The 27,988-nt window shown below is 28.8% G+C and overlaps 2 protein-coding genes across 2 annotated transcripts; one reads left to right on the forward strand and one right to left on the reverse strand.

Annotated features, from left to right (window-relative positions):
* LOC111686679 (alanine--tRNA ligase, cytoplasmic) lies at positions 1-27,978 on the reverse strand. The gene is made up of 3 exons (XM_023449042.2): positions 27,834-27,978; positions 26,651-27,653; positions 1-2,046 (listed from the first exon to the last, which is right to left on the reverse strand). Exons 2-3 carry the CDS (start codon positions 27,643-27,645, stop codon positions 144-146), a joined length of 2,898 nt encoding a protein of 965 aa, XP_023304810.2. The 5' UTR covers positions 27,646-27,653; positions 27,834-27,978; the 3' UTR covers positions 1-143.
* On the forward strand, positions 12,695-15,630 carry LOC111678636 (30S ribosomal protein S11). Its single transcript, XM_023440041.2, has 5 exons — positions 12,695-13,180; positions 13,253-13,383; positions 14,596-14,696; positions 14,767-14,831; positions 15,488-15,630. Exons 1-5 carry the CDS (start codon positions 12,981-12,983, stop codon positions 15,495-15,497), a joined length of 507 nt encoding a protein of 168 aa, XP_023295809.2. The 5' UTR covers positions 12,695-12,980; the 3' UTR covers positions 15,498-15,630.
* Positions 27,979-27,988: the final 10 nt, after the last annotated feature.

Here is a 27,988-nt window from a genome sequence, read left to right on the forward strand (position 1 = left end):
TACATAGTATGTATATAAAAAGATGTTTAATAGCAAAATAATTATTAATAATAAATACAAGGAAAAACCAAATGCAAAATGAGTTTTTAATGATAATTATGTGGTTTAATTTTTTAGAAAAAAAAATTGAGTCTTAAGATTTTTTAATTATTTAGCTTTAAGCTAGCAAATTCGTTAGCCATTTTGAGAACTTCAGTAACATTTTCGTAGTTTGAGCCGGATGCTTGGGCTGATTCTGGTTTACCACCACCTTTGCCATTAATGGCAACCGAGATGTGTTGCACCCATTCGTTAGCTTTCAGACCTTTTTCGATAGCACTTTTAGGGACGGAAGTCAAACAGAAAATTTTTTTGGAATCTGCGTCTACTGAAACAAACATTGCAGACGTGTCAGGGTTTAAAGAACGAACTTGTTTAAGAGCGGCGTCTAGCGCCTTAGTATTATTATAAGCTTCAAGCAGCTCTACTATAATAGGTATGTTTGGATTGCTTATGCATAGTTCTTTAGCTTTTTCTACTACTGTTACTGCTACGGCATTTTTTAAAGCACGTTCTTTATCATCTAATTTCTTTTTAAGATTTTTAAGGCAATTTCTCATCTCATCTTTTTTAACATGAGAAATATTGGCATGAGCAATCTCTTCACTTAAGTCAACAATTTGTTTGACATAGAATTTAGAGTTTTTAGAATCATTTGTTATTTTTTCGCTAAGTTTCATTATTTCTTTTGCAAATAATTCTTCTTTTTTAATGGCTTTTAAAGCTTCGGGACCAGTTAGAGCAACGATGCGACGTATACCTTTAGCTATAGCTTCTTCACTACTTATGACAACATCCACAATATGACCCGAACGTCTGAGATGAGTACCACCGCAAAATTCAACCGATGTTTTTTCCCCCACATCAGAGTCAGGATTTTGTTCTAATTCTTCGACAGGTACACCAAATGATATTACTCGTACAGGATCTGGATAAACTTCATCGAAAACTGAACGGAGCCCTCTAATGCTTTTTGCCACAGACAGTTTAGATTCTTTTGCATATATAGGAACGTTTTTGTAAACTATATCTTTGAGAAGTTGTTCCGTTTTAGCGACTTGCTCTATAGTCATTCCCGATTTATAGTTAAAATCGAAGCGTAATTTTTCTGGAACTACAAGAGAGCCCTTTTGTTCAGTGTCCTTTCCTAAAACTTGTAATAAACAATGATTGAGTGCATGAGTTGCTGAATGATTCTTCATTGTTAATGAACGACGAACTGTATCAATGTGTAAATTTACTTCATCGCCAACGGAAAGATTACCCTCTACAACACCTATATGGAGAATATATCCTCCTCTATTGTAAACTCGATCTATAAGAAACTCATTTGCCTCATCATCGATTTTCACGAGTACGCCCTGATCAAATATTTGACCACCACTTTCCGCATAAAAATTGGTTTTATCTAAAACCAGACCAGCTTTTTGACCAGAAGCAATATTCTCAACAAATGTATTTTCATATCGTATCGCAACAATTTTTGCGCTACACGGAGCAAATATATATTCCGATTCTCTATGATCAGAAACGCTCTCGTACTTGTATTTAAATGAATCGTCTGTGACTGGAATTTGTTTTTCCTTGAGTTCCGAAATTGCATGTACGTCAAGGTTAATTTCATCAATTTTATTTGCGCTCTTTCCTTGTGAAAGAATATATGAATTGTGTTTAGATTTTTCGTATCCATCCATGTCGATTTTTAAACCTCTTTCTTCCGCCATTAGCTGAGTTAAATCAACAGGGAAACCATAGGTGTCGTACAAACGCCATGTCACATCTCCAGGAATTATATTGTTATCTCCTAATTTTGCAATAGTACGATTCAGCAAGTTGCGACCTCTAGTTAACGTCTTTAAAAATTGTTGTTCTTCTTCATTTATAACATCGATTATATGTTGAGGATCTTTTGCCACTTCAGGAAAAGCATCTCCCAATAACTTTACTACTGTATGTACGAGAGTTGCAAAAAATCCAGGTTTGGCATTGAGTTTTTCTGTGGCATATCTACAACAAAAATAAAAAAATACATGAGATCTGTTATTATTTGACAATTACCGATTAAAAAAAAAATACTTTTTAGTGTTTTTATTTTATTTTATTATTCCATCCATGTAATCATATAATAGTATACTGGCGAAACTAACATTTTCCGATCCTATAATCAAAATAATTTATGCCCCTATTATGATTTACAACTCAACTCTTCTTTAGATTAAATTTTGCTATTTGGTATTATCGATAGCTTAAAATTTAAAGTTGAAATTTATTACAACTTTTTTGGAAAAAAATACACCTTATCAAAAGCAGTTGTAACAAATTTTAAAATAAAACAAACTAACGTTTTTCTTATTTTCTTAAATTTCATTAATCACTTATTTTAAGCGAATTTAAAATATAAAGATGTTCAATACTTTTGTCATTTATGAAAAATACAAATTCATAAACATTTTACTTAATTTTATGACAAACACTTGAGTTGTAAACCATAATAGGGGCATTATTTATAATATAATTTAAAAACTCAATAGCTAACACTGTTGTTCAAAAGGTACCTACTAAATTAAAAATCTATTTTTTGGGGCGTTAGTTTTTGTGTGTTATTTATTAATGGGATTTTATATATGTACTAGTGAATAAAAATATAAACTATTTTTTTTTAAAGATATTTTATCTTAAAACATATTCTAAACACGTCTTTTTGTTAGTTTTTCTGCACTAATGGAAAATTAAAAAAAAGTTTGTAACATATTTTTTTAGATTAAAAGTTTCGCAAAAAATAATAAATATTAAAGTTAAGTGATAAGAAAAATTATTAAGTGCTAATATTCTCGCAATTTCGCTATGAAAATTTGAAGTTTTGTGAGTGCGTTTAGTTCTCACAAGTGTGTTTTATTTTCTCAGAGCTCGTTTGTCTAGATAAAAATGTTTGTTTGACAACCTCTTCAGGTTTCTTTGGAGATTCATAAAAGTACCCAATTTTCCTGAACAAAATTATTGACACACATATCAACTATCCTAAAAGTATATGGTCCTATTTTCTTTTGTGAAATCGCCATTTTTTCTACTTCCTAAAAAGAAAAGTTATCAAGTGTCAAAGTGAAATGATCAGTGTTCCCAAAATTTTCATAGAATTAACTTAATTTTTTAAAAATTTCCGAACACAAAGAGAATCCACAGAATCCCATAGTAAAATAATTCGTTTTATTGCATAAACAGGACATAGATTTTTAAGAAAAGCTAGATTATATTAGATATGATAAATATATTTCTTTCAAGAGTTTCAATGAAGCATTTTTATTTGAAAATGCAAAACATTTAACTGGACATTGATATTTAAACAGCTAAGTGTTTAGTAAGAGTGATACCGGAAATGCCCATCATACAGATGCATTTGAGGATAGGGTTTAGAATCAATGTTTCTGTAATAACAGTTCTGAGGGCAGTGCAATAGGCTAAGTACGATTGTAAAGTTGCTATTGGTATTTATATTATATTTGCATATTATTCTATATTCTAAAATGAGGTAACTGAACCAGTAGAAGAGTTTAGAAGATGCCGAATAATTTTTGGGAATAAGTGCAGTTCTCGGATGAACAATAGTTTAATACTTCTATCCGCACAAAGTCGCGGATATTTTTATTTACAAGCCTCGTTCTTCTTACATGACGATAACAACTGAAATCATGCGTCTCATATTGTACGTATAAGGCTTCCATCAAATGTTTCTCATGTTGTAAAGCATCCGACACAATCCTCAGATAGAAGATTTGTGGGAATAGTATGATAACCATGCAAAAAGCGGCCAAAAATTAAAAAAAAATTACTGAAGTAGACACATGTAGAAAAAGGGCAAAATATTTGAACAGTGCTAACAATTTTTTTTAATTTTCACCAATTTACACTTAATTTTTTTTAGATAGTTTCTATGTTTAGTCAGTTTTGTTCGTTAGTCTGTCTGTTTGTTCATTATTTAATTTTAAGATCAAATAATATAAAATACAGATTTATTTAGTTATACGTTTTATTATTAATAAAATTATTTCTTTATTAAACAAATGAATAAACAAAAATGATATTACCTTAATGATTTTTATTTCTGCACAAAAAAATAAAAATTAGAAAATAATTATTATTTTTTGCCAAAAAATAAAAATCAACAATTTAAAAAACATAGTGTATAAAAATATAGCTCAAAACAATAAAAATGATATCTTAAAAGTTGTTCTCCTACATTTTCTTATATCTCATTTTTTCTTTAAAAATTCAAAGATAATAATTACCAGGGAAACCAAAATATGCAAATGCATGTTTTTTGTGGTGCGTCGTATGGACTCATGATAAGATATTTACACGTTTCAGACCAATTTGAGAATTTTGGCATCGATTTGTTAGAGCATATTTTTGCATATTTTACCCATAAGAGCATAATTTTGCATGATTTGACTTTTTAGGATATTTAAGGCATATTTTCGAGTTTTTAGAGCATATTTTACTCTTTTAGTGCATATTTTGATGTTTTCGCTTTTTTTCGTTTTTATACATTTTTAATTTTCTTTTCAAAACTTTATTTAAAAAAAATCTATTTTTTATTTTTTTTTATTTCTATTTTTTATTTTTAACATAACGAAAAAATTCGTTATGTTATAGTTTTTTATTCAATAAAGCATTATATTTTAAATCGGACATAAAACCGATTACTTTTGATTTCATGAGACCAATCCATTTTTATAGTTTAAAAAACTAATTATTGGAATTTATGACAACACCGATTAAAATGTCAGTTTAAAAGCTATGAATACAATTGGAAGAAATGTTTCAAACATTGTCGTTTGAAATATGTTTTTTGGGAACCAAATGGATTTATGTTATTTATTGGTTATCTGAACGTAAAACAGAATTCTATTATACTAGTTATTCAAACTATGAGATGAAACATTTATAAAAATTGTTGTAGGATATAGAATATGACATTAAACATTTATTATTTCATTACAATTTCAGGCTTTTTGAGCTTTTCAATGTTAAAAAATAATAAAAAATTTTATTTTTGGAGCATATATTTTAAATTTTAAGAGCATATTTTGAGTTTTTTTACGGCATATTTAAAGCGCTTAAAACACTTTTTAGAGCATGTTTTCGGTTTCCCTGATAATTACGAACCCTGGTTTAAAGTGCCTTCTGTGCCAATAATTTAGTTTGTCAGTGTAATTCTAATTCTAAAACATTCAATTTATAATGAAACTTAATTTTTGTCCTATAACTGACGTATAATTTTTATACATACCCGTGTATATGGGTATTGATATACGAGATAAAAATAGAAAATCGGTCATAAATCGGAAAATGTATAGAAAGAAATCATATTACCTGGAGCTTGAAGTAATAAAATCAAAAGATCACCAATTTAAAATACGCCAAAGGCAGTATATTGAGAATATGCTAGTAAAGTTTAGTTTACAAGATGCAAAATCATCGAAATACCCACTTGAACCATCTTATGGGAAAACTGATTCCGAACTTCTTTTACGTAATGATGAATATCAAAGCTTACTGGGGTCGTTATTATATATTGCAGTCAATACTCGTCCTGATATTTGTGCAAGAAAGACGTGTAATCCAAACCAAGAAGATTGGAATGAACTCAAACGCGTTGCCAAATATTTGAAAGGTACAAAAAACTTATATTTAAACCTTAGTGAAAATGGTTCCGGTTCAAATTTACTTGTTGGCTATGCGGATGCCAACTGGGCAGAATGTAGAATCGACAGAAAATCCAATTCGGGATATATTTTCTTGCTAAATAATAGTGCAGTTAGTTGGGCTTGCAAGAAACAAACAACAGTATCATTATCAACAACGGAAGCAGAGTTTATTGCATTGTCTGAAGCAGCCAAGGAAGCTGTCTGGATTAGAAATATTTTAAATGATTTAAATTGCAAACAATCAAATCCTACTGTTATTTTTGAAGACAACAGAAGCTGCTTAAATCTTATTAAGGAAGAAAAACTGAGCAACAGATCAAAACATATCGACATAAAATTCCACTTCGTTAAAGATTATGTCGATAAGAAAATCATTGAATGCAAGTACTGTCCTTCAGAAGAAATGATTGCTGATATGTTAACAAAACCTCTATCAAATTTAAAACTGGAAAACTTAAGATGCAAAGCCAATATAAAGACATTCGCAATTGAGGAGGAGTGTTAAAAATATACTTATTGTTTTTTCTTTCACTTGCTCATTTTTAAATAATACTTGTTTATTTTTGTAGTATGTTTTGAATTTGTTTTTCTACAAAGAAAATTTTTATGTCTTTGTATAATTATTAATAGTTTTTTCATTCGATAATAAAATGTGTTTTTTGTGTTATAAAACAAAACAATTTGAATTCACAATTCTTAATAGATACATAGATCTCGAATAGATGACGAATTAAAAATTGTTCAATTTTTGAAAAATAATTATATTTAAAACATTTTAAGGTATTTTCAGACTACAATACTGAGTATTAATACTTGTCAAAAATGTTAGTACCATAATACAATTTTCTAGTCTAAAATTAAATTGTAATTTGATTTTCAAAAATATTACTGATTTTTATGGCATACGGTCGGTATTCATACATTTTTTAAAACAATTCAAAAACTTTTTATTTTCACACGTATTCGGTGTATATTTTATGAATACAATAAAAAACAAACAAAAAGTGTAAAATACATTAAAAATAAGAACGAAAAATGCATAAACAATTAAAAATTGGATAAAAAATATATTACAAATATTATAGTGTAAAACTAAAATGTATTTTTAGAATTGATTTTTTGAAAATCCGAATTATTTTCATAATATTTTTAATTTGAAGTGTGTTAATACTCAGTATGGTAGTCTGAAAATACCTTTATAAATACCTAAAAAAGATTAAAAAAAGAAATATACCTGGTATTTACCCAGTTTTTATATTATTATAATATGTGGTAAATACCGGGTAGAATCCCATCAATAAACAAACATAACACCATATTATGTTATAAATGTTTCTGACGAATGTCGACATATGTATGGAATACCATTTTGAAATATCGACTGAAAAACGACATGCCTTCGAAATACAAGTTATTTATTGCCTTGAGGTTATATCTGGGTCATCTGTTACTACACTTGCTAGGTCGAAACATATAGTAACCATGATTGTAAGATTTTTGTATAATGCGCCGAAATCATATGTATATCGGCTTATTTTATGATAGGTGCTGATTTTCATGTTTTTAAATTTATTTCTACTTCAAAGTTACTTATGTAGAATTTAATCGGGCTATTTGTGTTTACAAGTGAATTTTGATCTTCAAGTCATTTTCTGAAAGAGAGTTTGTATGTGGACTAGGGTCAAATGAGGCCCAATCATACAAAATTGGTAGTGGCGTTCTATAAAACTAAGTTTTGTCTATTTTTGTTGTCATAATTGAACATTAAACGTAATTATGAACCCAAAAGCACTTTTCGGGGTAACGGTTGCATGGGCGCTAGGTGAAACAGAGGACCGATTTAAACCATTTCAATAGCATTCGTCCTTGGACCAAAAAAAGAGTATGAACCAAATTTATCTTAAATATTGCTACTTGTAGCGTGCGCACAATGTTTAAATGGATATACAGACAGACGGACGAAAGAGGGAATCTCAAATAAATAAACTTTTAGTAAAATAATTCACAACATTTCCATACAAATTTTAAACATTTCAAGTTTTTGCTCATGAAAAGTTTAATTTTTGTTTCCAACTTTTAAATTTATTTTTGTGTTCTTGTTGATGAACACAAAAGTAAAAATAAAACTATAAATTTTAAAAATTTTTATGGAAATATTGTGCATTTCTACTAAAAGTTGGTTTAGTTGAGATTGTCCCATTCTGAATTAAAAACAAAACTAAAAATATTTTAAATAAAATATTGTCAAACTACAAGACATAGGCGTTAATTAGGGACTAAAACAATAAAAATCGGATAAGAAGTTTAGAAAATATAGGATGTCAAATTTAAAGCTTGTTGAAAAAATCATAAAAGTATGAATTTTGAACCTCGATAAAATCTGAACCGTAATGAATTTATACAAATTCCATATTAACATACAGGAAGAATGTGTGTAACGAATTTCAACGAAATCGGAAAGGGTCATGTTCAAAATCCTACTTTTTTGTTCGAAATTGTTTGAAATAACCCTATATTCGTTCAATTTCTATAGTTTAAAAAATAAAAAAATACAGTTAAAAAAAAAATTTTAAAAAAATGTATGTTGGTGCATGTAATTTTGGATTTTTTAATAGTTTTAATTTTGCTTTCTATAATTAGGATATTTTCTGAGAATCTCCTTCTGATCAATAATAAGTTGTCTGCCTTTCAAAAATTAGAAAGAAGGTAATTAAATGTCAATGTCAATTAAAATCATCTGTGAATATTCCCAACAAATTATTTAAAAATCAAACTATACACTCTGGCCCAGAAAAACAATTATTGGACCAAAAGTCCAATTCAGATGGAGAGGAAAAATCCATTCTTTATCTGGAGGCATTAAAGTTGTTTTATCATTGTGATCCGTCATTATGATTTTGAATTAATTATGACCTGATAAACATACTTTACCCAAATATTGTTTACTTTGTTGATGCTGAATACTTTTTTGGGTTTTAATTAGGATGCACCGCCTTATTGCCAGGTTATCACACGTTTGTCTAGAGAAAACCCCACCAAACGACCTTCATATAGAAAGTTGGGAACATCCGGACTTGATTTCATCAAAAGTATCAATGGTCTCCACCAGAAAAAAGTTCGAGAGTTTTAATTGTCTCCACCAGGTTATATCGTGAATATTTTATGGTCTCCACCAGTTAAAAACGTTGGAGTATTCTATGGTCTCCACCAATAAAACATAATCTCACTTTTGGTGATACGAAAGCACTGTCGAAAGCCAGGCAACAAACACAAGCCTGAACGCGTTTAAGAAATAATCGCGATGACGCGGATAAACGTGTCATTGAGTCTACCGTGCAACCGTCTGTTGCCGATTTCATTACGAAAATCGTATGGAAGATTGTATGTAAGCCATTTTATATTTTACTTTATGTCTAAAGAATAATATAATAATAAAAAAACAAATTGTTCTCCACCAATGTACAGTTTAGTCTCATAATTGATGTAACAATGTAAAATTTTAAAAGAAATTTAGAAATCCGTTAAACACTCTGATGAAGTATAAGAATTATTTCAGAAAATTTCTGAAAAAAACCCGGGGTTACAAGTAACACCTTATTAGCACATTTAGCGATTCAAAATTTAAAAATTGTATCTAAATAGTGAGAGTCACCTGTTATGCATTTGTATGGGAAATTTTATGTCTATTGACCCAACTAAAAAATCGATTTTGACGAAATTTGAACTAAGGTTAGTACTATTGTAGGTCAGACACAAATGTTCAGTTCTATCGGTCAAGAACTGCCGGACTTACATAAACAATTATACAATTTCCTTAAGGGCCTTCTTAGCCCCAGAATTGCCATTGTTATATCTATTAAAAAATGTTATTTTTTAATTCAAGAATTAAATATTTCCAATATTTGCTCCAAATAAATTTTTTTAGCGTTTAATAGATGTTCAAGTTCGATTTACACTTGTTTTGGTAACATATGCAAACATTTTATTAGCAACTTTGTTGGAAGATTCTAATGAGTAAACCGTTAACGTTTAACGTTACTTTGTCGCCAATTTACTTTTTGTAAATTAACATTTCTTTTCTGATCGTCGACATAAGCACTACGTGCACTTTGTTTTTATAAAGTATTCTACGAGGTAAAATATAAATATGTACATAGAGACCTACGTCTCATTAAACTTCCAAACATTTTGTTTTATTTTCATAAAATCTTGGGAAATTGTGATGGAGCTGAACAATATCCTTAAATTAGATTAATATTATGGTATTTTTCATGGTTTTCATTTTATGATTTTGAAGTTTTTTCCCTTTTTTGTTTGACTTAACAAGGCAGAGAATTGACAACTCTCCCTAATGATTCTACCATTCTATGGTTGTATGATTGTCTAAGCATTGTTTTAAGCAAAAAAAGGAAGAAAATTAAATAGCAAATATTGAAAAAAAATTCTTTACGGGGCAGTAACACCTACAAGTTTTGCTTTGAAGTTTTTCACACAAACTGATTGTCAAAAACCGTGCGACCGTCTGATTGTCAAAAACAATTTGAAATTGGTTCTGTGACATAGGCTTTATGTTAAAAGATGCCATTTTCATTATATTTATTAATTTTGTTCACAATATTGTTAATTTGAATAAATTTTTTTAATAATATTCAAATAAATACAACAAATTATTTTTTTTTTAAAGAACAAAAAATAAATTATCAAAAATTTATTTATTGATTGTAAAATTGAAACAGTAGATGGAAAAAAAATTGAAAAGCAAGTTTGTTTTAATTTTAAAAAGTGTTAGTGTATTGGTAAAAAAATTAAACTTGAAAGGCAAAACTTGATCGTGTAACGTCCAAGTTAGTTAAAAAGCATTTTTTCTTTACTTAACGGGGCAGTTACACCTACAAGTTTTGCTTTCAAGTTTTTCACACAAACTGATTGTCAAAAACAATTTGAAATTGCTTCTGTGACGTAAGCTGCAGGCAATTTTGGTTATATTTATTAATTTTATTCACAATATTGTTAATTTTGATTTTTTTTAATAAAATTCAAATAAATACAACAAATAATTTTTTTTAAGAACAAAAAATAAAACTTGATCGTGTAACGTCCAAGTAAAAAATATTTTCTTTTTCTTTACAATAAAAAATATTTTTTTTCTTTACTTGCCTTTCAAGTTTAATTTTTTACCAATACACTAACACTTTTTAAAATTGAAACAAACTTGCTTTTCATATTTTATAATTTTTTTTAAAAATTAAAAATTATTACAAGGTCATAAACCCTTGTATGACCAAAATGTCCTTTGACCCTCTCTAAGTACGGCAGTTCTGGACCGATAGAGCTAGAAATTTGTGTCTGGCCTATTATCCAATAGTACTAACCTTGGAGCAAATTTCATTAAATTCGTTGTTTAAGTACAAATCGTTTATTTGCGTTATTCTTCTCTTAGTGTAAATCCTAATGATTTGCTGCCATTAATTTGCATTTTTGTTGAAAAACAATAATAAAACTAACGAGTAAAACACTTACTGTATTTAATCATTGTTTGACTCCATATACTTAAAAATAAGTATGTACTTGTTTTGACACTTGTCATTCTTCTTGTTATTCATTTTTGTGTATTTTCACTGAACCACGAACCGGAAAATTTACATTCGAAACGAGGATTACACAAATTTGTTGGAAATTTGTTTAAGCCTTTACTTAAATATATATAAAGTCGTACATACAGTTAATCACAAAAATAGGTATACAGAAACACTGATAATTGGTTGTATTTAAAAATCATATTAGTTAAAAAAATAACAAAAAAGTAATAAGGAGTGAGATCGAAAAATTCTTAACATACATATATGTTTATAAAAAAGAAACCACTAAACTTACAGCTTTATTTTTTTTTATTTGATTCAAATTATTATTACACACAGCTGAATAAACCAAATACATTCACACACACACATGTACATCCTTTCCAATTCACAGTGTTGTTGAAAATAGTCAAAAAGTCGGAAAAAGTCAAAAATAGTCGAAAAAATCGGAAAAAATCGAAAATAGTCGACGAGTCTAAATAAGTGGAAAAGTCGACTATTTACAAAATACTAAAAGTCTTAAAGTCGACTTTTAACTAATTGAAAAAAGTCGAAAAATCGACTTTGCATAAAATGCAAAAAGTCGACTTTTAAATAAGTGCAAAAAGTCGACTTTTATCTGAATGCTAAAAGTCGAAAAGTCGACTTTTCGTTTCAACTATAGACCCTAACGCACATATTAACTTTACCATCTTTTAAAATATATGTTTTATGAAACATCAGTGTACACTTAATAAGGTAGCCTCGTCCGCACAGCTGATCATCAGCTTTTACAATCTTATCTGTCAAAATTCCTGTTTGTTTACATAGAAAAAAAATCGCAAAAGGTGTAAAAATTTTAAAAAGTGAAGAAAATTATGGTTTTAAAGGAGTTTTCTAGGTCAATCGTGATTAAATGTCTTTGTTATCCTTCTCTCTTGATAAAAAAAGAAAATCTTTAGCTCCGGCATACGTTCCAAATCAGTTTCAACTATTTTTAACACGACCAATCACTTTTCACAAAAAACACGTTTAATTCGGAAAATTGGTCTTCCCAATAGATATAGTTATGATTTTCAGACATTCCACGTTTAATTAATATAATATATTAATATTAATAGTTAAAAATTTAAATAATTGCTAAAAACTCATATTTTTATTGTGTTTATTTGTTGCTTTTTCATTCTACACACACAGCTTTTTTTGACAGATGGGATTATTCTACAATAACAAATCGCCTGTTGTTTTTGTATTGTTGTATTTGTTGTAGCGACGAGGCTACCTTATTAAGTGTACACTGATGAAACATCCTATAATCAGCTGTATTGTATATTTTTGTGACAGTGAAGGCAAATATTTTGTCATTAACAGAATTTTCGTCCCAAATCTGTGTGGTATAATTCATTATACGACACTCATTATGTTTGTATATTTTCTCATTTAACTGCAAGTCTTCTACATTTAAGTTGCTCTGCTGTTAAAAAAATATCTATTTGTAAATCCCAAAACTTATTGCTGGCATTGAAAACATCGAGAAGTTTTCTAACAAAAAATTTAATTTTCCCTTTAAAAATCCCTAATATGCCATCACTGGTGATGTAATTGAATTGTGTCGATATCGTGGGTATCTGTGGACATATATAAATTAGTTACCGTTTAAAATAACTTCTGAATAAATATGTCTCTGAAGACCATTTTATCCACGATAGTATTTAAAACAACCCGTAATGTTGTTCAAAATCAACGTTTTGCAGCTCTTCATACTAGTGTTATTCTGAAAAAGGCTGAAGATCGAAAGGAGATGTTAGCTTCAATGCCAGCTAAAGACGAAGGCACAGCCGGTGAAAAATCCATTGATATTGACACTTTATTGGGAAAGTAAGGAACTTTTTTAAAATATATGTATATAGTATATACGGTTTATATAACTATGATGATCATTCATTTTAGAAAGGAAAGGTTTTTCCCAGATGCCTGTACTTCTACACAGCTCTTCAATAGTTTGCCATTTAATGAGCTTCCTATAGCTCATGTACGTGTATCCCCCAACAATACCATCATATCATTCACTGATAGTAAAGGTAAGTATCCATTGGTTTTTAAATTACAAATTGAGCATAACTTATGGGTCATGGTCTGGGGGTGAAAAATTCCACTGATAACTTAAAGTACTAAGTTAGAGTATTAAAGCCCCCAACCGTTCGGCGTTGGTAGGTCAAACTTTTATAGAAAGTTGCGCTTTTTAACACTAACTTTATTAAAATTTTACAAATATTTTCAGAATTCACTTCAAAAACATATGTTTTGTTTAGCTATCTGCAGAACAACTTTGCAAGGAATATACCTATATTGCAGATTTCGAACCACAAATATTGATTTTTAATGGGTCATTCGACTCCATTTTGTAAACACTTGTTATGCAAAGATATAAATGTTTATTGGAGTAGGGCGACAGTGGTATCATTTAAAAGGTCTTTCGAAAGCGCATTAGTAAATGTAAAAATATCCAATATTTAATTGGAGATTTGATTATTGATTATTTTGACAAATTAGTCAAATTTTATTTAACTTCTATGTGATAAAATGAATTATTTTTTATATTCGCGTTTTTGTCCATTCTTTTACAGTCTCAAAATTTATATCAAACATATTTAATATAGGTATCAAACTTTTACATTTGTCATTGACATTTCTAAAACGTGCAATTATTTCAAATTAAAATATTTTCCCCCACTTTTTTATACCAAATGTGCAAAAAATCAAAAATTTTTTCTTTTTTATAAATCATATAGTTTAAAATTTAAAAAAAAACATGTTTTAAGTATATTCAAACTTTTTAAACATTACATTTCTCAATTAATTAGAAATTATTGGTAACTTTATAACCTGGTATTAACCAAGTAAACTGTCCATCATTTGAAACAAGTGATTACAAATAGTTGTTTTACATAATATTCTTCAAAGACTGAAATCGAAAATCATTAATTTAGTGGAAACAATGCCTAATACTCGTCATTGATATACTGATATTAACTATCTGTAATGTTATAAAATTTTATATGATTTCATTGTATGTTCTAGTCCTCATTTTAATTTTTTTTATATATTAAAGCCAAGACGGAAAAATATCTTGCATTTTAATATAACTGCACTAAATAACATTGTCGTTGAGGAAGAACATTGTTCTGAATCTTCAGATTCCAACAGTCACTAGGAATATATAATGTTTTACAAAAATAAGTCTAATTTTAAGTTGTTTTATAACAAAAACATAATTTTTATTTTAATATTAGGTGTTCCACGTCTAATTCGATCCTGTGGTATTGAAGGTTTTAAAAATACTCGAAAAGGCACTAATATTGCTGCTCAGGCTACAGCTATCAGTATAGGAAGTGTAAGTTGTTAAAACAAAGTACCATACTATGATGTTATTCACATATATTGTTTTATAATGTTGTTTATAGAAAGCTGTTGATTTGGGATGGAAAACTATTCGTGTTAAAGTTCGTGGTTTAGGACGGGAAGAATGGTAAGTTAAAAAAATTTAATGGAAACTCTAAAATGTGGTGTTCTGGAGTTTGCCCTTATACAAGTAGCCATGGAATATATTTACAACAAACATTAATGCGTTGATTATACATAAATCATGTTAGTTTAGAAATATATCTCATATACGGGAAGAATAATTTTAAACATTTTAATTAATTTAAATGTACATATAAATTTAATTTTAGGATCAGAAATACTCTAACAAAAATATTAATTATTTTATTTTTTATTGATGAATACTTTTTTAATATTTATCGTTTGACAGGTACGTATTAAAAAAATGATTTCTTTTGAGGTATCAATCACTCTTTAAATTTTTGTAGATAAAAAACATCTATCAAAAATAGACTTCAAATGTCGCCCTTAAAGTTTTTACTATCAAAGCATTTTTAGGATTTAAGAGAGGAATTTTATAAATTTTAATTTTATCCTCCGTTCAAGTATTTAAAAATTTCACATCTTTTCGATTACTATGGTTTATAATTTCAATACATATGTATGTATACACCACATATTAACGAAATAATTAAAATAATAATTTCCAACCTCGAAAAAATTTAATGAACTAGAAAAACATTTTTCTTAATTTACAAATAAAACATTAAACTGTAATTGTCAATATGTTTATTTTTTCAGTCTGCCATAAAAGGATTACAAATGAGCGGTTTAAATATTGTTTCAATAACTGATAACACACCTGTATCATGGAATCCCCCACGAGCACGTAAACAAAGAAGTTTGTAAATAAATAAATAGTCTACTATTATTATATACATAAATAAATGTTAAATAAAAAGTAAAATAATATGTACAAAACAAAAAAAAAAATATTATTCATGTAATTTCCATTTAGTATATGAATAGTAAGTGAAATACAAAAAAAAAAAACATGTTTATCCATTAATACAGTCCATCAAACATTGACGTCAGCGTAATTTTTTGGGAAATAGTCGTTCATTTGGGAACGATTTTTATTTTAATTTTACGAATGTGATTTAACATTTGAGAGGTATACATTTTTTACATGAACTAACCTAATAAAGCGAATGCACCACTGCACTGTGTCTAGTCATCAGATGTACAGGCGCAATGGTACATGATTAACTTTTTTGAATGTAAGTGATCAATAAACAGTCAAAAACAGACATTTGCTAAACGAAAAAAAAACTAAAATAATATTAACGCTTATGTTGTATTGTTCTTTTTACTGCCTTCATGGTAGAATATAATTTGTTTAATATACATTACAGTTGTAATTCATATTGGAACTCAATAAATTATAAACAACTATTTTCAGTTTCAAAAGTAGAATGAAAAATTTTAATTATAAAACGTAAAAACAATTATTTAAAATTCAAATGTTACTAAAAGTAAATTAACAAAGTTCTTTTGTTGATAAGCAAACAATTTGATCTAACATCCCCTCTCAACAAAATATATTTTTAATTAACATTTGAAATTTTGGTAGTGGTAAAGCTTTCGTCAGAAAATCTGCTAACTGTTGATCTGTAGGACAATATAGTACTTGAATAACACCAGTTTCATTAAGGCTTTTGATGTGATGATATTTTACGTCAATGTGTTTTGTTCTAGAACTAAATTTTGCAGATTCAATTATTTTGATGCAGCTCTGGTTATCTTCGTACATAGGAATGGGTGTAGAAACAGAAATTGACATATCTTCAAGCAATTGTTTGATCCATAGTAATTCTTGAGATGCAAACGAAGCTGCTATAAATTCTGCTTCAGTAGACGACAATGCAATTGTTGACTGCTTTTTAGATGTCCAAGAAATAGCATTTAAGCCCAATCTATATATATAAAATTCTAACGTTACTGACTGACTGACTGACTGACTGATTGACTGATTCATCATCGCACAGCCTAAACGGTTAAAGCTAAAGAGCTGAAATTTGGACAGGGGGTTGGTCTCCCACCAAATAGATCCACTAAGACGGGATTTTTGGAAATTCGAATGTTTAGGGGGTAAAAAAGGGTAAAAACGGGTAAAATCGGTAACCTCATATCTCCTAAACTAGAAAAGATACAAAAATAGTTTAAAGCTTATCGTCATTCATTTAAAAAATAAGCGGACAGGTGTCTGGTACTTTTTTCAATTTCGGCCCCTTTAGGGAATAAACGGGTAAAAACTGTATTTTGGTACTTTTTTTGCACCCCATGTATCTTTTAAACCAGTGAACATTCAAACAATATTTTTGACTCCTTCATAACTTGACGAAAAAATAAAAATATAAATTTAGTACTTTTTGGTTATTCGGATGTTTAAGGGGTGAAAATTGTACCTATTTTTGGTACTTTTTTCATAAAACATTGATTTTGGTTTATTAACTTATACATATAAATACGTAATAACGGGCTCCCACTACGATGTTGCAACATTTTGGAATAGAATTTTTATTTCGTTAATGAAATTAAGCATGTAGAGCCCGGAGTAAATGAGAATCTATAAAAGGAGACTTTTTGGTACATTTTCGTTCTTCAAAAGGTACTTTTTGGATTTTTGTATAATATTGAACCTAGAAACATGAAATTAAGCATGTAGAGCCCGGAGTAAATGAGAATATATAAAAGGAGACTTTTTGGTACTGTTTCGTTCTACAAAAGGTACTTTTTATGAGAATCTATAAAAGGGGACTGGTATTTTTGGTATTTTTTCGTTCTTCTAAAGTTACTTTTTGAATTTCCTATAATATTGAACCTAGAAACATGAAATTAAGTATGTAGAGGATATATTAAGTGAGAACCTATAAAAGGGGACTTTTGGTACTTTTTTCGTTCTACAAATGGTACTTTTTGGATTTTTGTATAATATTGAACCTAGAAACATGAAATTAAGCATGTAGAGCCCGGAGTAAATGAGAATCTATAAAAGGGGACTTTTTGGTACTTTTTCGTTCTTCAAAAGGTACTTTTTGAATTTCCTATAATATTGAACCTAGAAACATGAAATTAAGTATGTAGAGCCCGGAGTAAATGAGAATCTATAAAAGGGGACTTTTTGGTACTTTTTCGTTCTTCAAAAGGTACTTTTTTAATTTCCTATAATATTGAACATAGAAACATGAAATTAAGTATGTAGAGGATGGATTAAGTGAGAACCTATAAAAGGGGACTTTTGGTACTTTTTCGTTCTTCAAAAGGTACTTTTTGCATTTTTGTATAATATTAAACCTAGAAACGTGAAATTAAGCATATAGAGACCGGATTAAGTGAGGACCTATAAAAGGGGACTTTTTGGTACTTTTCCGTTCTTTAAAAGGTACATTTTGAATTTTCTGTAATATTGAACCTTAAAACATGAAATTAAGCGTTTAGAGCCTGGATTAAGTGAGAACCTATAAAGGGTACTTTTTCGTTCTTCAAAAGGTACTTTTTGTGTTTTTTATAATATTGATCCTGGAAACATGAAATTAAGCATGTGGAGCCCGGAGTTAATTAGAATCTTTAAAAGCAATCAGGGATTTGAGTAAATGAAAATTTAAAGTGGAATATTTTCTAGTACTTTTTGAATTTTCTATAATATTGAACTTAGGAACATGAAATTAAATAAAATAGGTCCTTTGGTACTTTTTCGTACTTCACTGGTACTGGTACTTTTAGAGCCTTCTAAAATATTGAATATATAAACATAAAATTAAACACGCAGTATCCCAATTGAACGAAAATTGAAAAAGCATACTCTGGTACTTTTATGTTCTTTTACTAATACTTTTCGAATTTTCTATAATATTGAACCTAAAAACATTAAATTGGACATGTGGCTTCCTGATTGTATAAAAATCTTTATGCGATTTTTTTTGGTTTCTGGTTGAAAATGAAACATGCGTCATCCTGATTTAATGAAAATGTATAAAAAGGCACTGTCTGGAACTTTTTCGTTCATCAACTGTTTTTTCTAATTTTCTGTAATATTGAGACTAGAATCATAAAATCAAACTTAAAGAGTTCTCTAAGAGGGGAATTTTTGATATTGCGGATATATATACGTTTACAATAATGATATTTATTTTATTCCATTACGATGAGGGTAGCGAAGCACACTGGGTATAGCTAGTTTAATATAAAAGTCATCTTATTTTAGACAATAACCAATTTTGAAACCGATATGTAGTGTAAGTTATTTCCAGGGTAACCATTTGACGATTATTGATAGTATTTAAAAGTGTGTAATGTAAGATTAAAATCATAAAACTTGTTTTAATTAATCGATACTAGTACAAACATTTAAAATAAATTTTAGGAAATCGCCATTTAATATCGAATATGAACGCTATAACTTTTAAAAAGTGGCAATGGATTGCAATTATAGTAAAGAAATAAATATTGTAGAAATTTATATATCGTCTTCTGGTGCATCATAATGAACAAACAAGGGATATTATTGAATACCCGATCCAAAACTCCTGGAATTTAAGTAGCAAAATGGCCCTGAATATTAAAAAAATGCTCTTAAAATAAATATTAAGGTCAATTACCAAAAATTTAAATTTAACAGAAATAAAAGTGAATTTTTTAGTAGTTATTATGTAAAATATATTTTTTATACAGTAATTATAATAAAACAGATCAATCTTTCCTAAATGTTAAAATCATGAAACCAAATGTATATTAAAATGATTTGTATACTTACTTTTGTGACGTAAATTTTGCACTTATTTAACTTCAGCTTAAATGAGAACTGAAATAACTAAAATAGTTTTTAACAAAATAAATGTACATAAGGAGTGAGATCGAAAAATTCTTAACACACGTTTTTCATTACATTTTTCAACCAAAGTATTATTTGATTTTTTTTTTTTGATCAAGTTACCTTTGAAAAACATGTAGTTATTACTTAGGTTACTTACTTATTATCTCAATATTCCTTAGAAAATATTCTAAACAAGATTCTAAGTAATTACCGCTTTTTAGCTCATCTTTAGATTAATGATCCGTACAATAATAGATCGATACATTAAGTATGATAATATCGAATTACTATATCAATGTATACATTATAGTATTTAGTTACCAAAATTTTCCTTTTACTTTGACGTAATGATTAGAAACGATATGCATACTACATACATATATTGAGAAAACTTTCGATTAGAAAATGTCTAAAATTTCTTAAAGTGTATTTTATTTTTTTTAAACATATATTACACCGTACAACAAATTTGGAAAATTGTTGCACACATGAGCAAGACCATATACGTTGGAAACTACATACTTGATATAGTTAAACTATATTTTTGGTTTTTTATTTTGTGATCGTTTCTTCTTCTTTTTAAAAGGACTTAAAAGTTTGAAAGGAAGAGTAAGTATAAGTATATTTAGCTTAAATTTGGTTTGGTGTAGTAGGTCAATATAGGTATCGATTAAAAGAGGAGAATAACAGTATTTTTTCAAATAAAATAGTTTTAAAATGTTAGAATAAAAAAACTAAAAAAATGTCCTTTTAAATTTTAATCCTTTAATATCCTTATTTTCTATAGTCAGTTTTTTAGAAAAAAAAATATGTTATATTTACAAATATGGAGCTACAGACTCCCAAATTTCATGTCCTTATCTTTATTCGTTCTTTGTAAAAAAATATTTTGTTTTGTTTAATTTCTTATTTATACCAATTACCTACTCCCATTATCTCAATGTCTGTTAATTTTTATACTAACGTTAAATTGACAGTTTTCAGACAAAATATCTACGAATTAAACATAACCGGTGGTTGAGATAACAGGCCTTAGTGATGAAAACATGCATGTTACGAATTCTAAAATTTACTTCAGGATAATATGATTATAAATATATTATAATATTATATAAATATAAATTATAATATTAATTATATTATAATTTATATTTATATAAACATTAATATCACGATGAAAAAATATATAAAAAACGTTTATATATGTAGACATAAATCTTTCCTCTTAATTTTATAATATACACTAGCTATACCCAGTGTGCTTCGCTACCCTCATCGTAATGGAATAAAATAAATATCATTATTGTAAATGTATATATATCTGCAATATCAAAAATTCCCCTTTTAGAGAACTCTTTAAGTTTGATTTTATGATTCTAGTCTCAATATTACAGAAAATTAGAAAAAACAGTTGATGAACGAAAAAGTTCCAGACAGTGCCTTTTTATACATTTTCATTAAATCAGGATGACGCATGTTTAATTTTCAACCAGAAACCAAAAAAATCGCATAAAGATTTTTATACAATCAGGCAGCTACATGTCCAATTTAATGTTTTTAGGTTCAATATTATAGAAAATTCGAAAAGTATTAGTAAAAGAACATAAAAGTACCAGAGTATGCTTTTTCAATTTTCGTTCAATTGGGATACTGCGTGTTTAATTTTATGTTTATATATTCAATATTTTAGAAGGCTCTAAAAGTACCAGTACCAGTGAAGTACGAAAAAGTACCAAAGGACCTATTTTATTTAATTTCATATTCCTAAGTTCAATATTATAGAAAATTCAAAAAGTACCAGAAAATATTCCAGTTTAAATTTTCATTTACTCAAGTCCCTGATTGCTTTTAAAGATTCTAATTAACTCCGGGCTCCACATGCTTAATTTCATGTTTCTAGGATCAATATTATAAAAAACACAAAAAGTACCTTTTGAAGAACGAAAAAGTACCCTTTATAGGTTCTCACTTAATCCAGGCTCTAAACGCTTAATTTCATGTTTCTAGGTTCAATATTATAGAAAATTCAAAATGTACCTTTTAAAGAACGGAAAAGTACCAAAAAGTCCCCTTTTATAGGTCCTCACTTAATCCGGTCTCTATAAGCTTAATTTCACGTTTCTAGGTTCAATATTATACAAAAATCCAAAAAGTACCTTTTGAAGAACGAAAAAGTACCAAAAGTCCCCTTTTATAGGTTCTCACTTAATCCATCCTCTACATACTTAATTTCATGTTTCTATGTTCAATATTATAGGAAATTAAAAAAGTACCTTTTGAAGAACGAAAAAGTACCAAAAAGTCCCCTTTTATAGATTCTCATTTACTCCGGGCTCTACATGCTTAATTTCATGTTTCTAGGTTATATTTTATAGAAAACTCAAAAAGTACCTTTTGTAGAACGAAACAGTACCAAAAAGTCTCATTTTATAGATTCTCATTTACTCCGGGCTCTACATGCTTAATTTCATGTTTCTAGGTTCAATATTATACAAAAATCCAAAAAGTACCTTTTGAAGAACGAAAAAGTACCAAAAGTCCCCTTTTATAGGTTCTCACTTAATCCATCCTCTACATACTTAATTTCATGTTTCTAGGTTCAATATTATAGGAAATTCAAAAAGTACCTTTTGAAGAACGAAAAAATACCAAAAAGTCCCCTTTTATAGATTCTCATTTACTCCGGGCTCTACATTCTTAATTTCATGTTTCTAAGTTCAATATTATAGGAAATTCAAAAAGTACCTTTTGAAGAACGAAAAAGTACCAAAAATTCCCCTTTATAGATTCTCATTTACTCCGGGGTCTACATGCTTAATTTCATTTTTCTAGGTTAAATTTTATAGAAAACTCAAAAAGTACCTTTTGTAGAACGAAAAAGTATCAAAAAGTCCGCTTTTACAGATTCTCATTTTCTACGTGCTCTACATGCTTAATTTCATGTTTCTAGGATCAATATTATAAAAAACACAAAAAGTACCTTTTGAAGACCGAAAAAGTACCAAAAAGTGCCCTTTTATAGTTTCTCACTTAATCCAGGCTCTAAACGATTAATTTCATGTTTCTAGGTTCAATATTATAGAAAATTCAAAATGTACCTTTTAAAGAACGGAAAAGTACCAAAAAGTCCCCTTTTATAGGTCCTCACTTAATCCGGGCTCTACATGCTTAATTTCACGTTTCTAGGTTTAATATTATACAAAAATCCAAAAAGTACTTTTTGAAGAAAGAAAAGGTTTCAAAAAGTCCCCTTTTATATGTTCTCACTTAATCCAGGCTCTACATACCTAATTTCATGTTTCTAGGTTCAATATTATAAAAAATTCAAAAAGTACCTTTTGATGAACGAAAAATCCCCTTTTATAGATTCTCATTTACTCCGGGCTCTACATGCTTAGTTTCATGTTTCTAGGTTAAATTTTATAGAAAACTCAAAAAGTATCTTTTGTAGAACGAAACAGTACCAAAAAGTCTCCTTTTATAGATTCTCATTTACTCTGGGCTCTACATGCTTAATTTCATGTTTCTAAGTTCAATATTATACAAAAATCCAAAAAGTACCTTTTGAAGAACGAAAAAGTACCAAAAGTCCCCTTTTATAGGTTCTCACTTAATCCATCCTCTACATACTTAATTTCATGTTTCTAGGTTCAATATTATAGGAAATTCAAAAAGTACCTTTTGAAGAACGAAAAAGTACCAAAAAGTCCCCTTTTATAGATTCTCATTTACTCCGGGCTCTACATGCTTAATTTCATTAACGAAATAAAAATTTTATTCCAAAATGTTGCAACATCGTAGTGGGAGCCCGTTATTACGTATTTTATATGTATAAGTTAATAAACCAAAATCAATGTTTTATGAAAAAAGTACCAAAAATAGGTACAATTTTCACGCCTTAAACATCCGAATAACCAAAAAGTACTAAATTTATATTTTTATTTTTTCGTCAAGTTATGAAGGAGTCAAAAATATTGTTTGAATGTTCACTGGTTTAAAAGATACATGGGGTGCAAAAAAAGTACCAAAATACAGTTTTTACCCGTTTATTCCCTAAAGGGGCCGAAATTGAAAAAAGTACCAGACACCTGTCCGCTTATTTTTGAAATGAACGACGATAAGCTTTAAACTATTTTTGTATCTTTTCTAGTTTAGGAGATATGAGGTTACCGATTTTACCCGTTTTTACCCTTTTTTACCCCCTAAACATTCGAATTTCCAAAAATCCCGTCTTAGTGGATCTATTTGGTGGGAGACCAACCCCTGTCCAAATTTCAGCTCTTTAGCTTTAACCGTTTAGGCTGTGCGATGATGAATCAGTCAATCAGTCAGTCAGTCAGTCAGTAACGTTAGAATTTTATATATATAGATTAGGCTTAATTAATGGTATGAATACGAATTGAACAATTTTGAACACGGATACGTCTTTATTTGTTGCTAGAGATGAAAAATGCTCGATCCATAAAATATGATTACTGTCTTGAGTATATCAAGGTATGATTAGTAGCATTTTTTATACTTTGGAAATCGGAGGATTCAAAAATCCTTATTTAAATTAAAAGAAATAAAAATTTTTAAGTATTTGTTGTAAGTCTTAAGATGGTCAAGTCCAAGCATATCATATTAATTTCTAAACAAGAACTCTTTTCAAAAGTTATAAATTGAACTTCTGTTTCATTTGGAAGGTCCAGGACCGTCAGATCCAAAGTCTGGGATCTAAAGTGGAAAAATTTTCTTAGAAGTGAGAAAGTGAGAAGCTTTTCAACTATTTATTTCCGAAATCAATCGGACCAAATTTCAAGATTTCGGATCTAAAAGCCGATTTTTTCAAGTTATTGTGTAAAAAATATTTCATTATAAAGTAATTATATTCAAACAGGTAAAATTTTCATAAATTTAGTATCATTAAACCAAATATATATTCAAATGATCTGTATACTTACTTTTGCACTTATTTAATAAATGTGTTACTTGTTGGTTTTTTGGGATTAACTGTATTTATGTATGTATGTATGTATGTATGTCTGTATGTATGTATGTATGTATGTATGTATGTATGTATGTATGTATGTATGTACGTATGTATGTATGTATGTATGTATGTATGTATGTATGTATGTATGTATGTATGTATGTATCAAAGTACCATGGATGTGTATGCTCATTGTTTGGTATTAATAGATTTTAAGATTAACGAACTTGAGACAAATTTAAATCCTAAGGCATCGCCATTAACGGAAAATATTTTGACTTTCGATAATATTAGTTATAATTTGCCTCTCCAACCTTCTTATTCCGACATGTTTAGTGGTGATTACCTTTCCTGGCCTACCTTTTTACCGCTTTAGAGTAGAAATACAAACCTGCGGATGCGGTTGCGTTTTCTGCTTCCGAGAGAATATGTAAATTAAATGGAATGCGGCCTACGGTTGCGGATTTGGTTTGATTTGGTTTGCGGATTTTTGTTTTTGTATTTCATAGTTTATTTATTCACCACATGGTTTTTGTTTATTAAAAGTAAATGTAAATGAGAGAAAATCCGTAAACAAATTAAAATAAATTTTAATTTGGTGCGGATTTCTTCAAGGATTTAAGTTGTCAAAACTCAATACAAAAAAATATCCGTGTCCGCAGCCGCAATATTGTATTTCTACCCTTATACATTAACAAAAGCGACTCAGTAATATAGAACGATTATATAGAATGCTATTTGGTAAAAATAACTGAAAAGAAGGCGAGAGAGATCGTATCGAAATGTCCGTTGATAAGGAAATGTATGAACATCCGCGCATGTTAGTAAAGAATCAATAGAAACTAACCATCGTTGTGCTATACTTCACTACACCCAGATATTTAGAAGAATTTAAGTAATTTGCTATTACCAGTGATCGCTTTTTTATGGTTGATGTTCGTATCTTATAAATATGAATTGCTTATCGGACAATATGCAGACTTGTTGTTTAACCCCTAAATTATCACTATTTTTATATCAATTTACACTAACCTTTTCTTAAATTCTATTTAATTCAGTAAGAGCCCTAAGTCTCAACATGGCTCAAACGGGTCCCTATTGACCCTATTAATAAAAACTGGAGTCCTTAATGGCCCACTGTAATTAAAACTTTATTGAGTCCTTAATGATTTAATCGTAGTTCTTAATGACTTATTCAAAAATAGAGTCCACGGGAATCCCTAATGGATCGACATTTATTTTATTACATCACCTAAGTGTTGCAAGGGAGTCGGCAATGTACAAATCGATTTTTACGGTATTTTTCTCTGAGTGTAAATTCTAATGATTTACTATCATTAGTTTACAAATTTAATGGACAAAAATAATCTACATTCATTGTTTAATACTACATAAATCTATGTTTTGTATTTTTCAGTATCAGTAACGTTACTTTTTATCTTAGATTAAATGAGTGTTATTGGGCAATTAAAGTTGTAAGTGAGAAAACACAATCAACAAAATCAATAAAATAAATATTTTAAGTAAATAGTAATTTTCTGATTTGTTTATGAGGCTTTTTGCTCAGTCCGGTTATTAAAATATCATAGTCTAAATCCACTTTAAAAATTTCGTATTATAAAATGTGATAAGTTTTCCACTGGAAAATTTACAAAAACAGGTGCTATCCCAATGGATATTGATGAGTATGAAGAATTGAACAAGTTGCATAATTTCAGAAGTAAATTTTCCATTTTAATATCCGAAAATCTTTAAAAATAATCAAGCTGTTTTTGGCCACAGTTCATGTAAGACATTTTTCTAACATGGATTACTAAAATACTAGTAATCAAACTTTGTTTGTAAAATGAGTCATATGTTACTTTTAATACTGTATAAACATAATACACATGTATATTATACGTCATCAGAAATGCATTTAAAGTTACACATACATATGTATGTACAAACATTTATATATATGTACATTTGTATTTGTATTGCTAATCTTAATAATTAAAGTGTTGACAAAAAATCAATCACTCCCCAAATAAGTGATATTCACTTGCCTTCGGCTTGCATCATGCGATGTGATATTTAAATAAAATTAACCTATGAATGTTAAACTTTCAATTACCTTACTGCTCTTCTTAGTATACGACGTAACACATAACCACGTCCAGTATTATCAGGAGTTCCACCATCAGCCAAAGCAATAGTTATGGTTCTAGCATGATCAGCCAAAACTCGATAAGCCATATCGATTCCGCCTACGTCTTCTTCGCCAATTCTACCTTTATAAGGTTGACAGCCAGTTCCTGATTGAATTGCTTCAAATAATGGCATAAAAATATCTGTGTCATAGTTTGAACGTTTGTCTTGTATAACGGAAACAAGTCGCTCAAATCCCATGCCGCAATCAATGTGTTTTTTGGGTAAGGGTTTTAAAGATCCATCTTGCTCTCGATTAAATTGTATAAAAACCAAATTCCAAATTTCAAGAACATCCGGGTCATCCATATTTACAAGTTCTGGAACGCTTCTTTCTCCAATGCGGTCGAAATGTAACTCAGAGCATGGACCACAAGGTCCAGTCTCACCCATTTCCCAAAAATTGTCCTTCATATTACCTGGAAGTACGTGTTCTGGTTTAAGACCAAGATCTAACCATAGCTGCTTGCATTCCAAATCAGGTTCTAGTCCACTTGATTCGTCACCTCCAAAGTATGTTACATAAAGACGATCTTTAGGAAGTCCCAAACGTTCAGTTAAAAACTCCCATGCCCAGGAACAAATTTCCTTTTTGAAATAATCTCCAAAGGACCAGTTTCCTAACATTTCGAAAAAAGTGTGATGGTACACATCTTTACCAACATCATCCAGATCGTTATGTTTTCCGCCGGCGCGAATACATTTTTGGGTATTGGCTACACGTTTCCATTTTGACATATCACTATTTGGGTCTGCAGTTCCCAAAAATATAGGTTTGAACTGATTCATGCCGGCATTCGCAAAAAGCAATGTCGGATCATCTAAAGGAATTGTACTCGAAGAATGGACATATATATGGCCTTTTTCCTTAAAAAAGTCCAAGTAACAATTACGAACTTCAGCAGCAGACATAGACTTCATGTTGGCAACTAGAAAGTGTAACATGACATGAATTATTATTATATATGCCACGCAAGAAAATTTTGAATACTACAATATATATTATATATAAAAGATAATGAACTTTTGGTATATACAATTTATATGTTATTTATTTATGTAGTAAACGAATATTTCTTAAATTATAAGCTGTATTTTCTAAGACTTACTTTTAAATTCTGTTGAACTTTTCACTTCACGTTTAAATTTTTGTACAAATGGAACAATTAATACAACCAAGGCATATTTACATAAGGTAGTTGTAGTTCAGTAACAACACTATTTTCTATGTATTAATATATGTTATTATGTTTAAGGGTTTGAG

The sequence above is a fragment of the Lucilia cuprina genome, chromosome 2, assembly GCF_022045245.1.
Source record: "Lucilia cuprina isolate Lc7/37 chromosome 2, ASM2204524v1, whole genome shotgun sequence".
In the NCBI taxonomy this organism is placed as follows: Eukaryota; Metazoa; Arthropoda; class Insecta; order Diptera; family Calliphoridae; genus Lucilia; species Lucilia cuprina.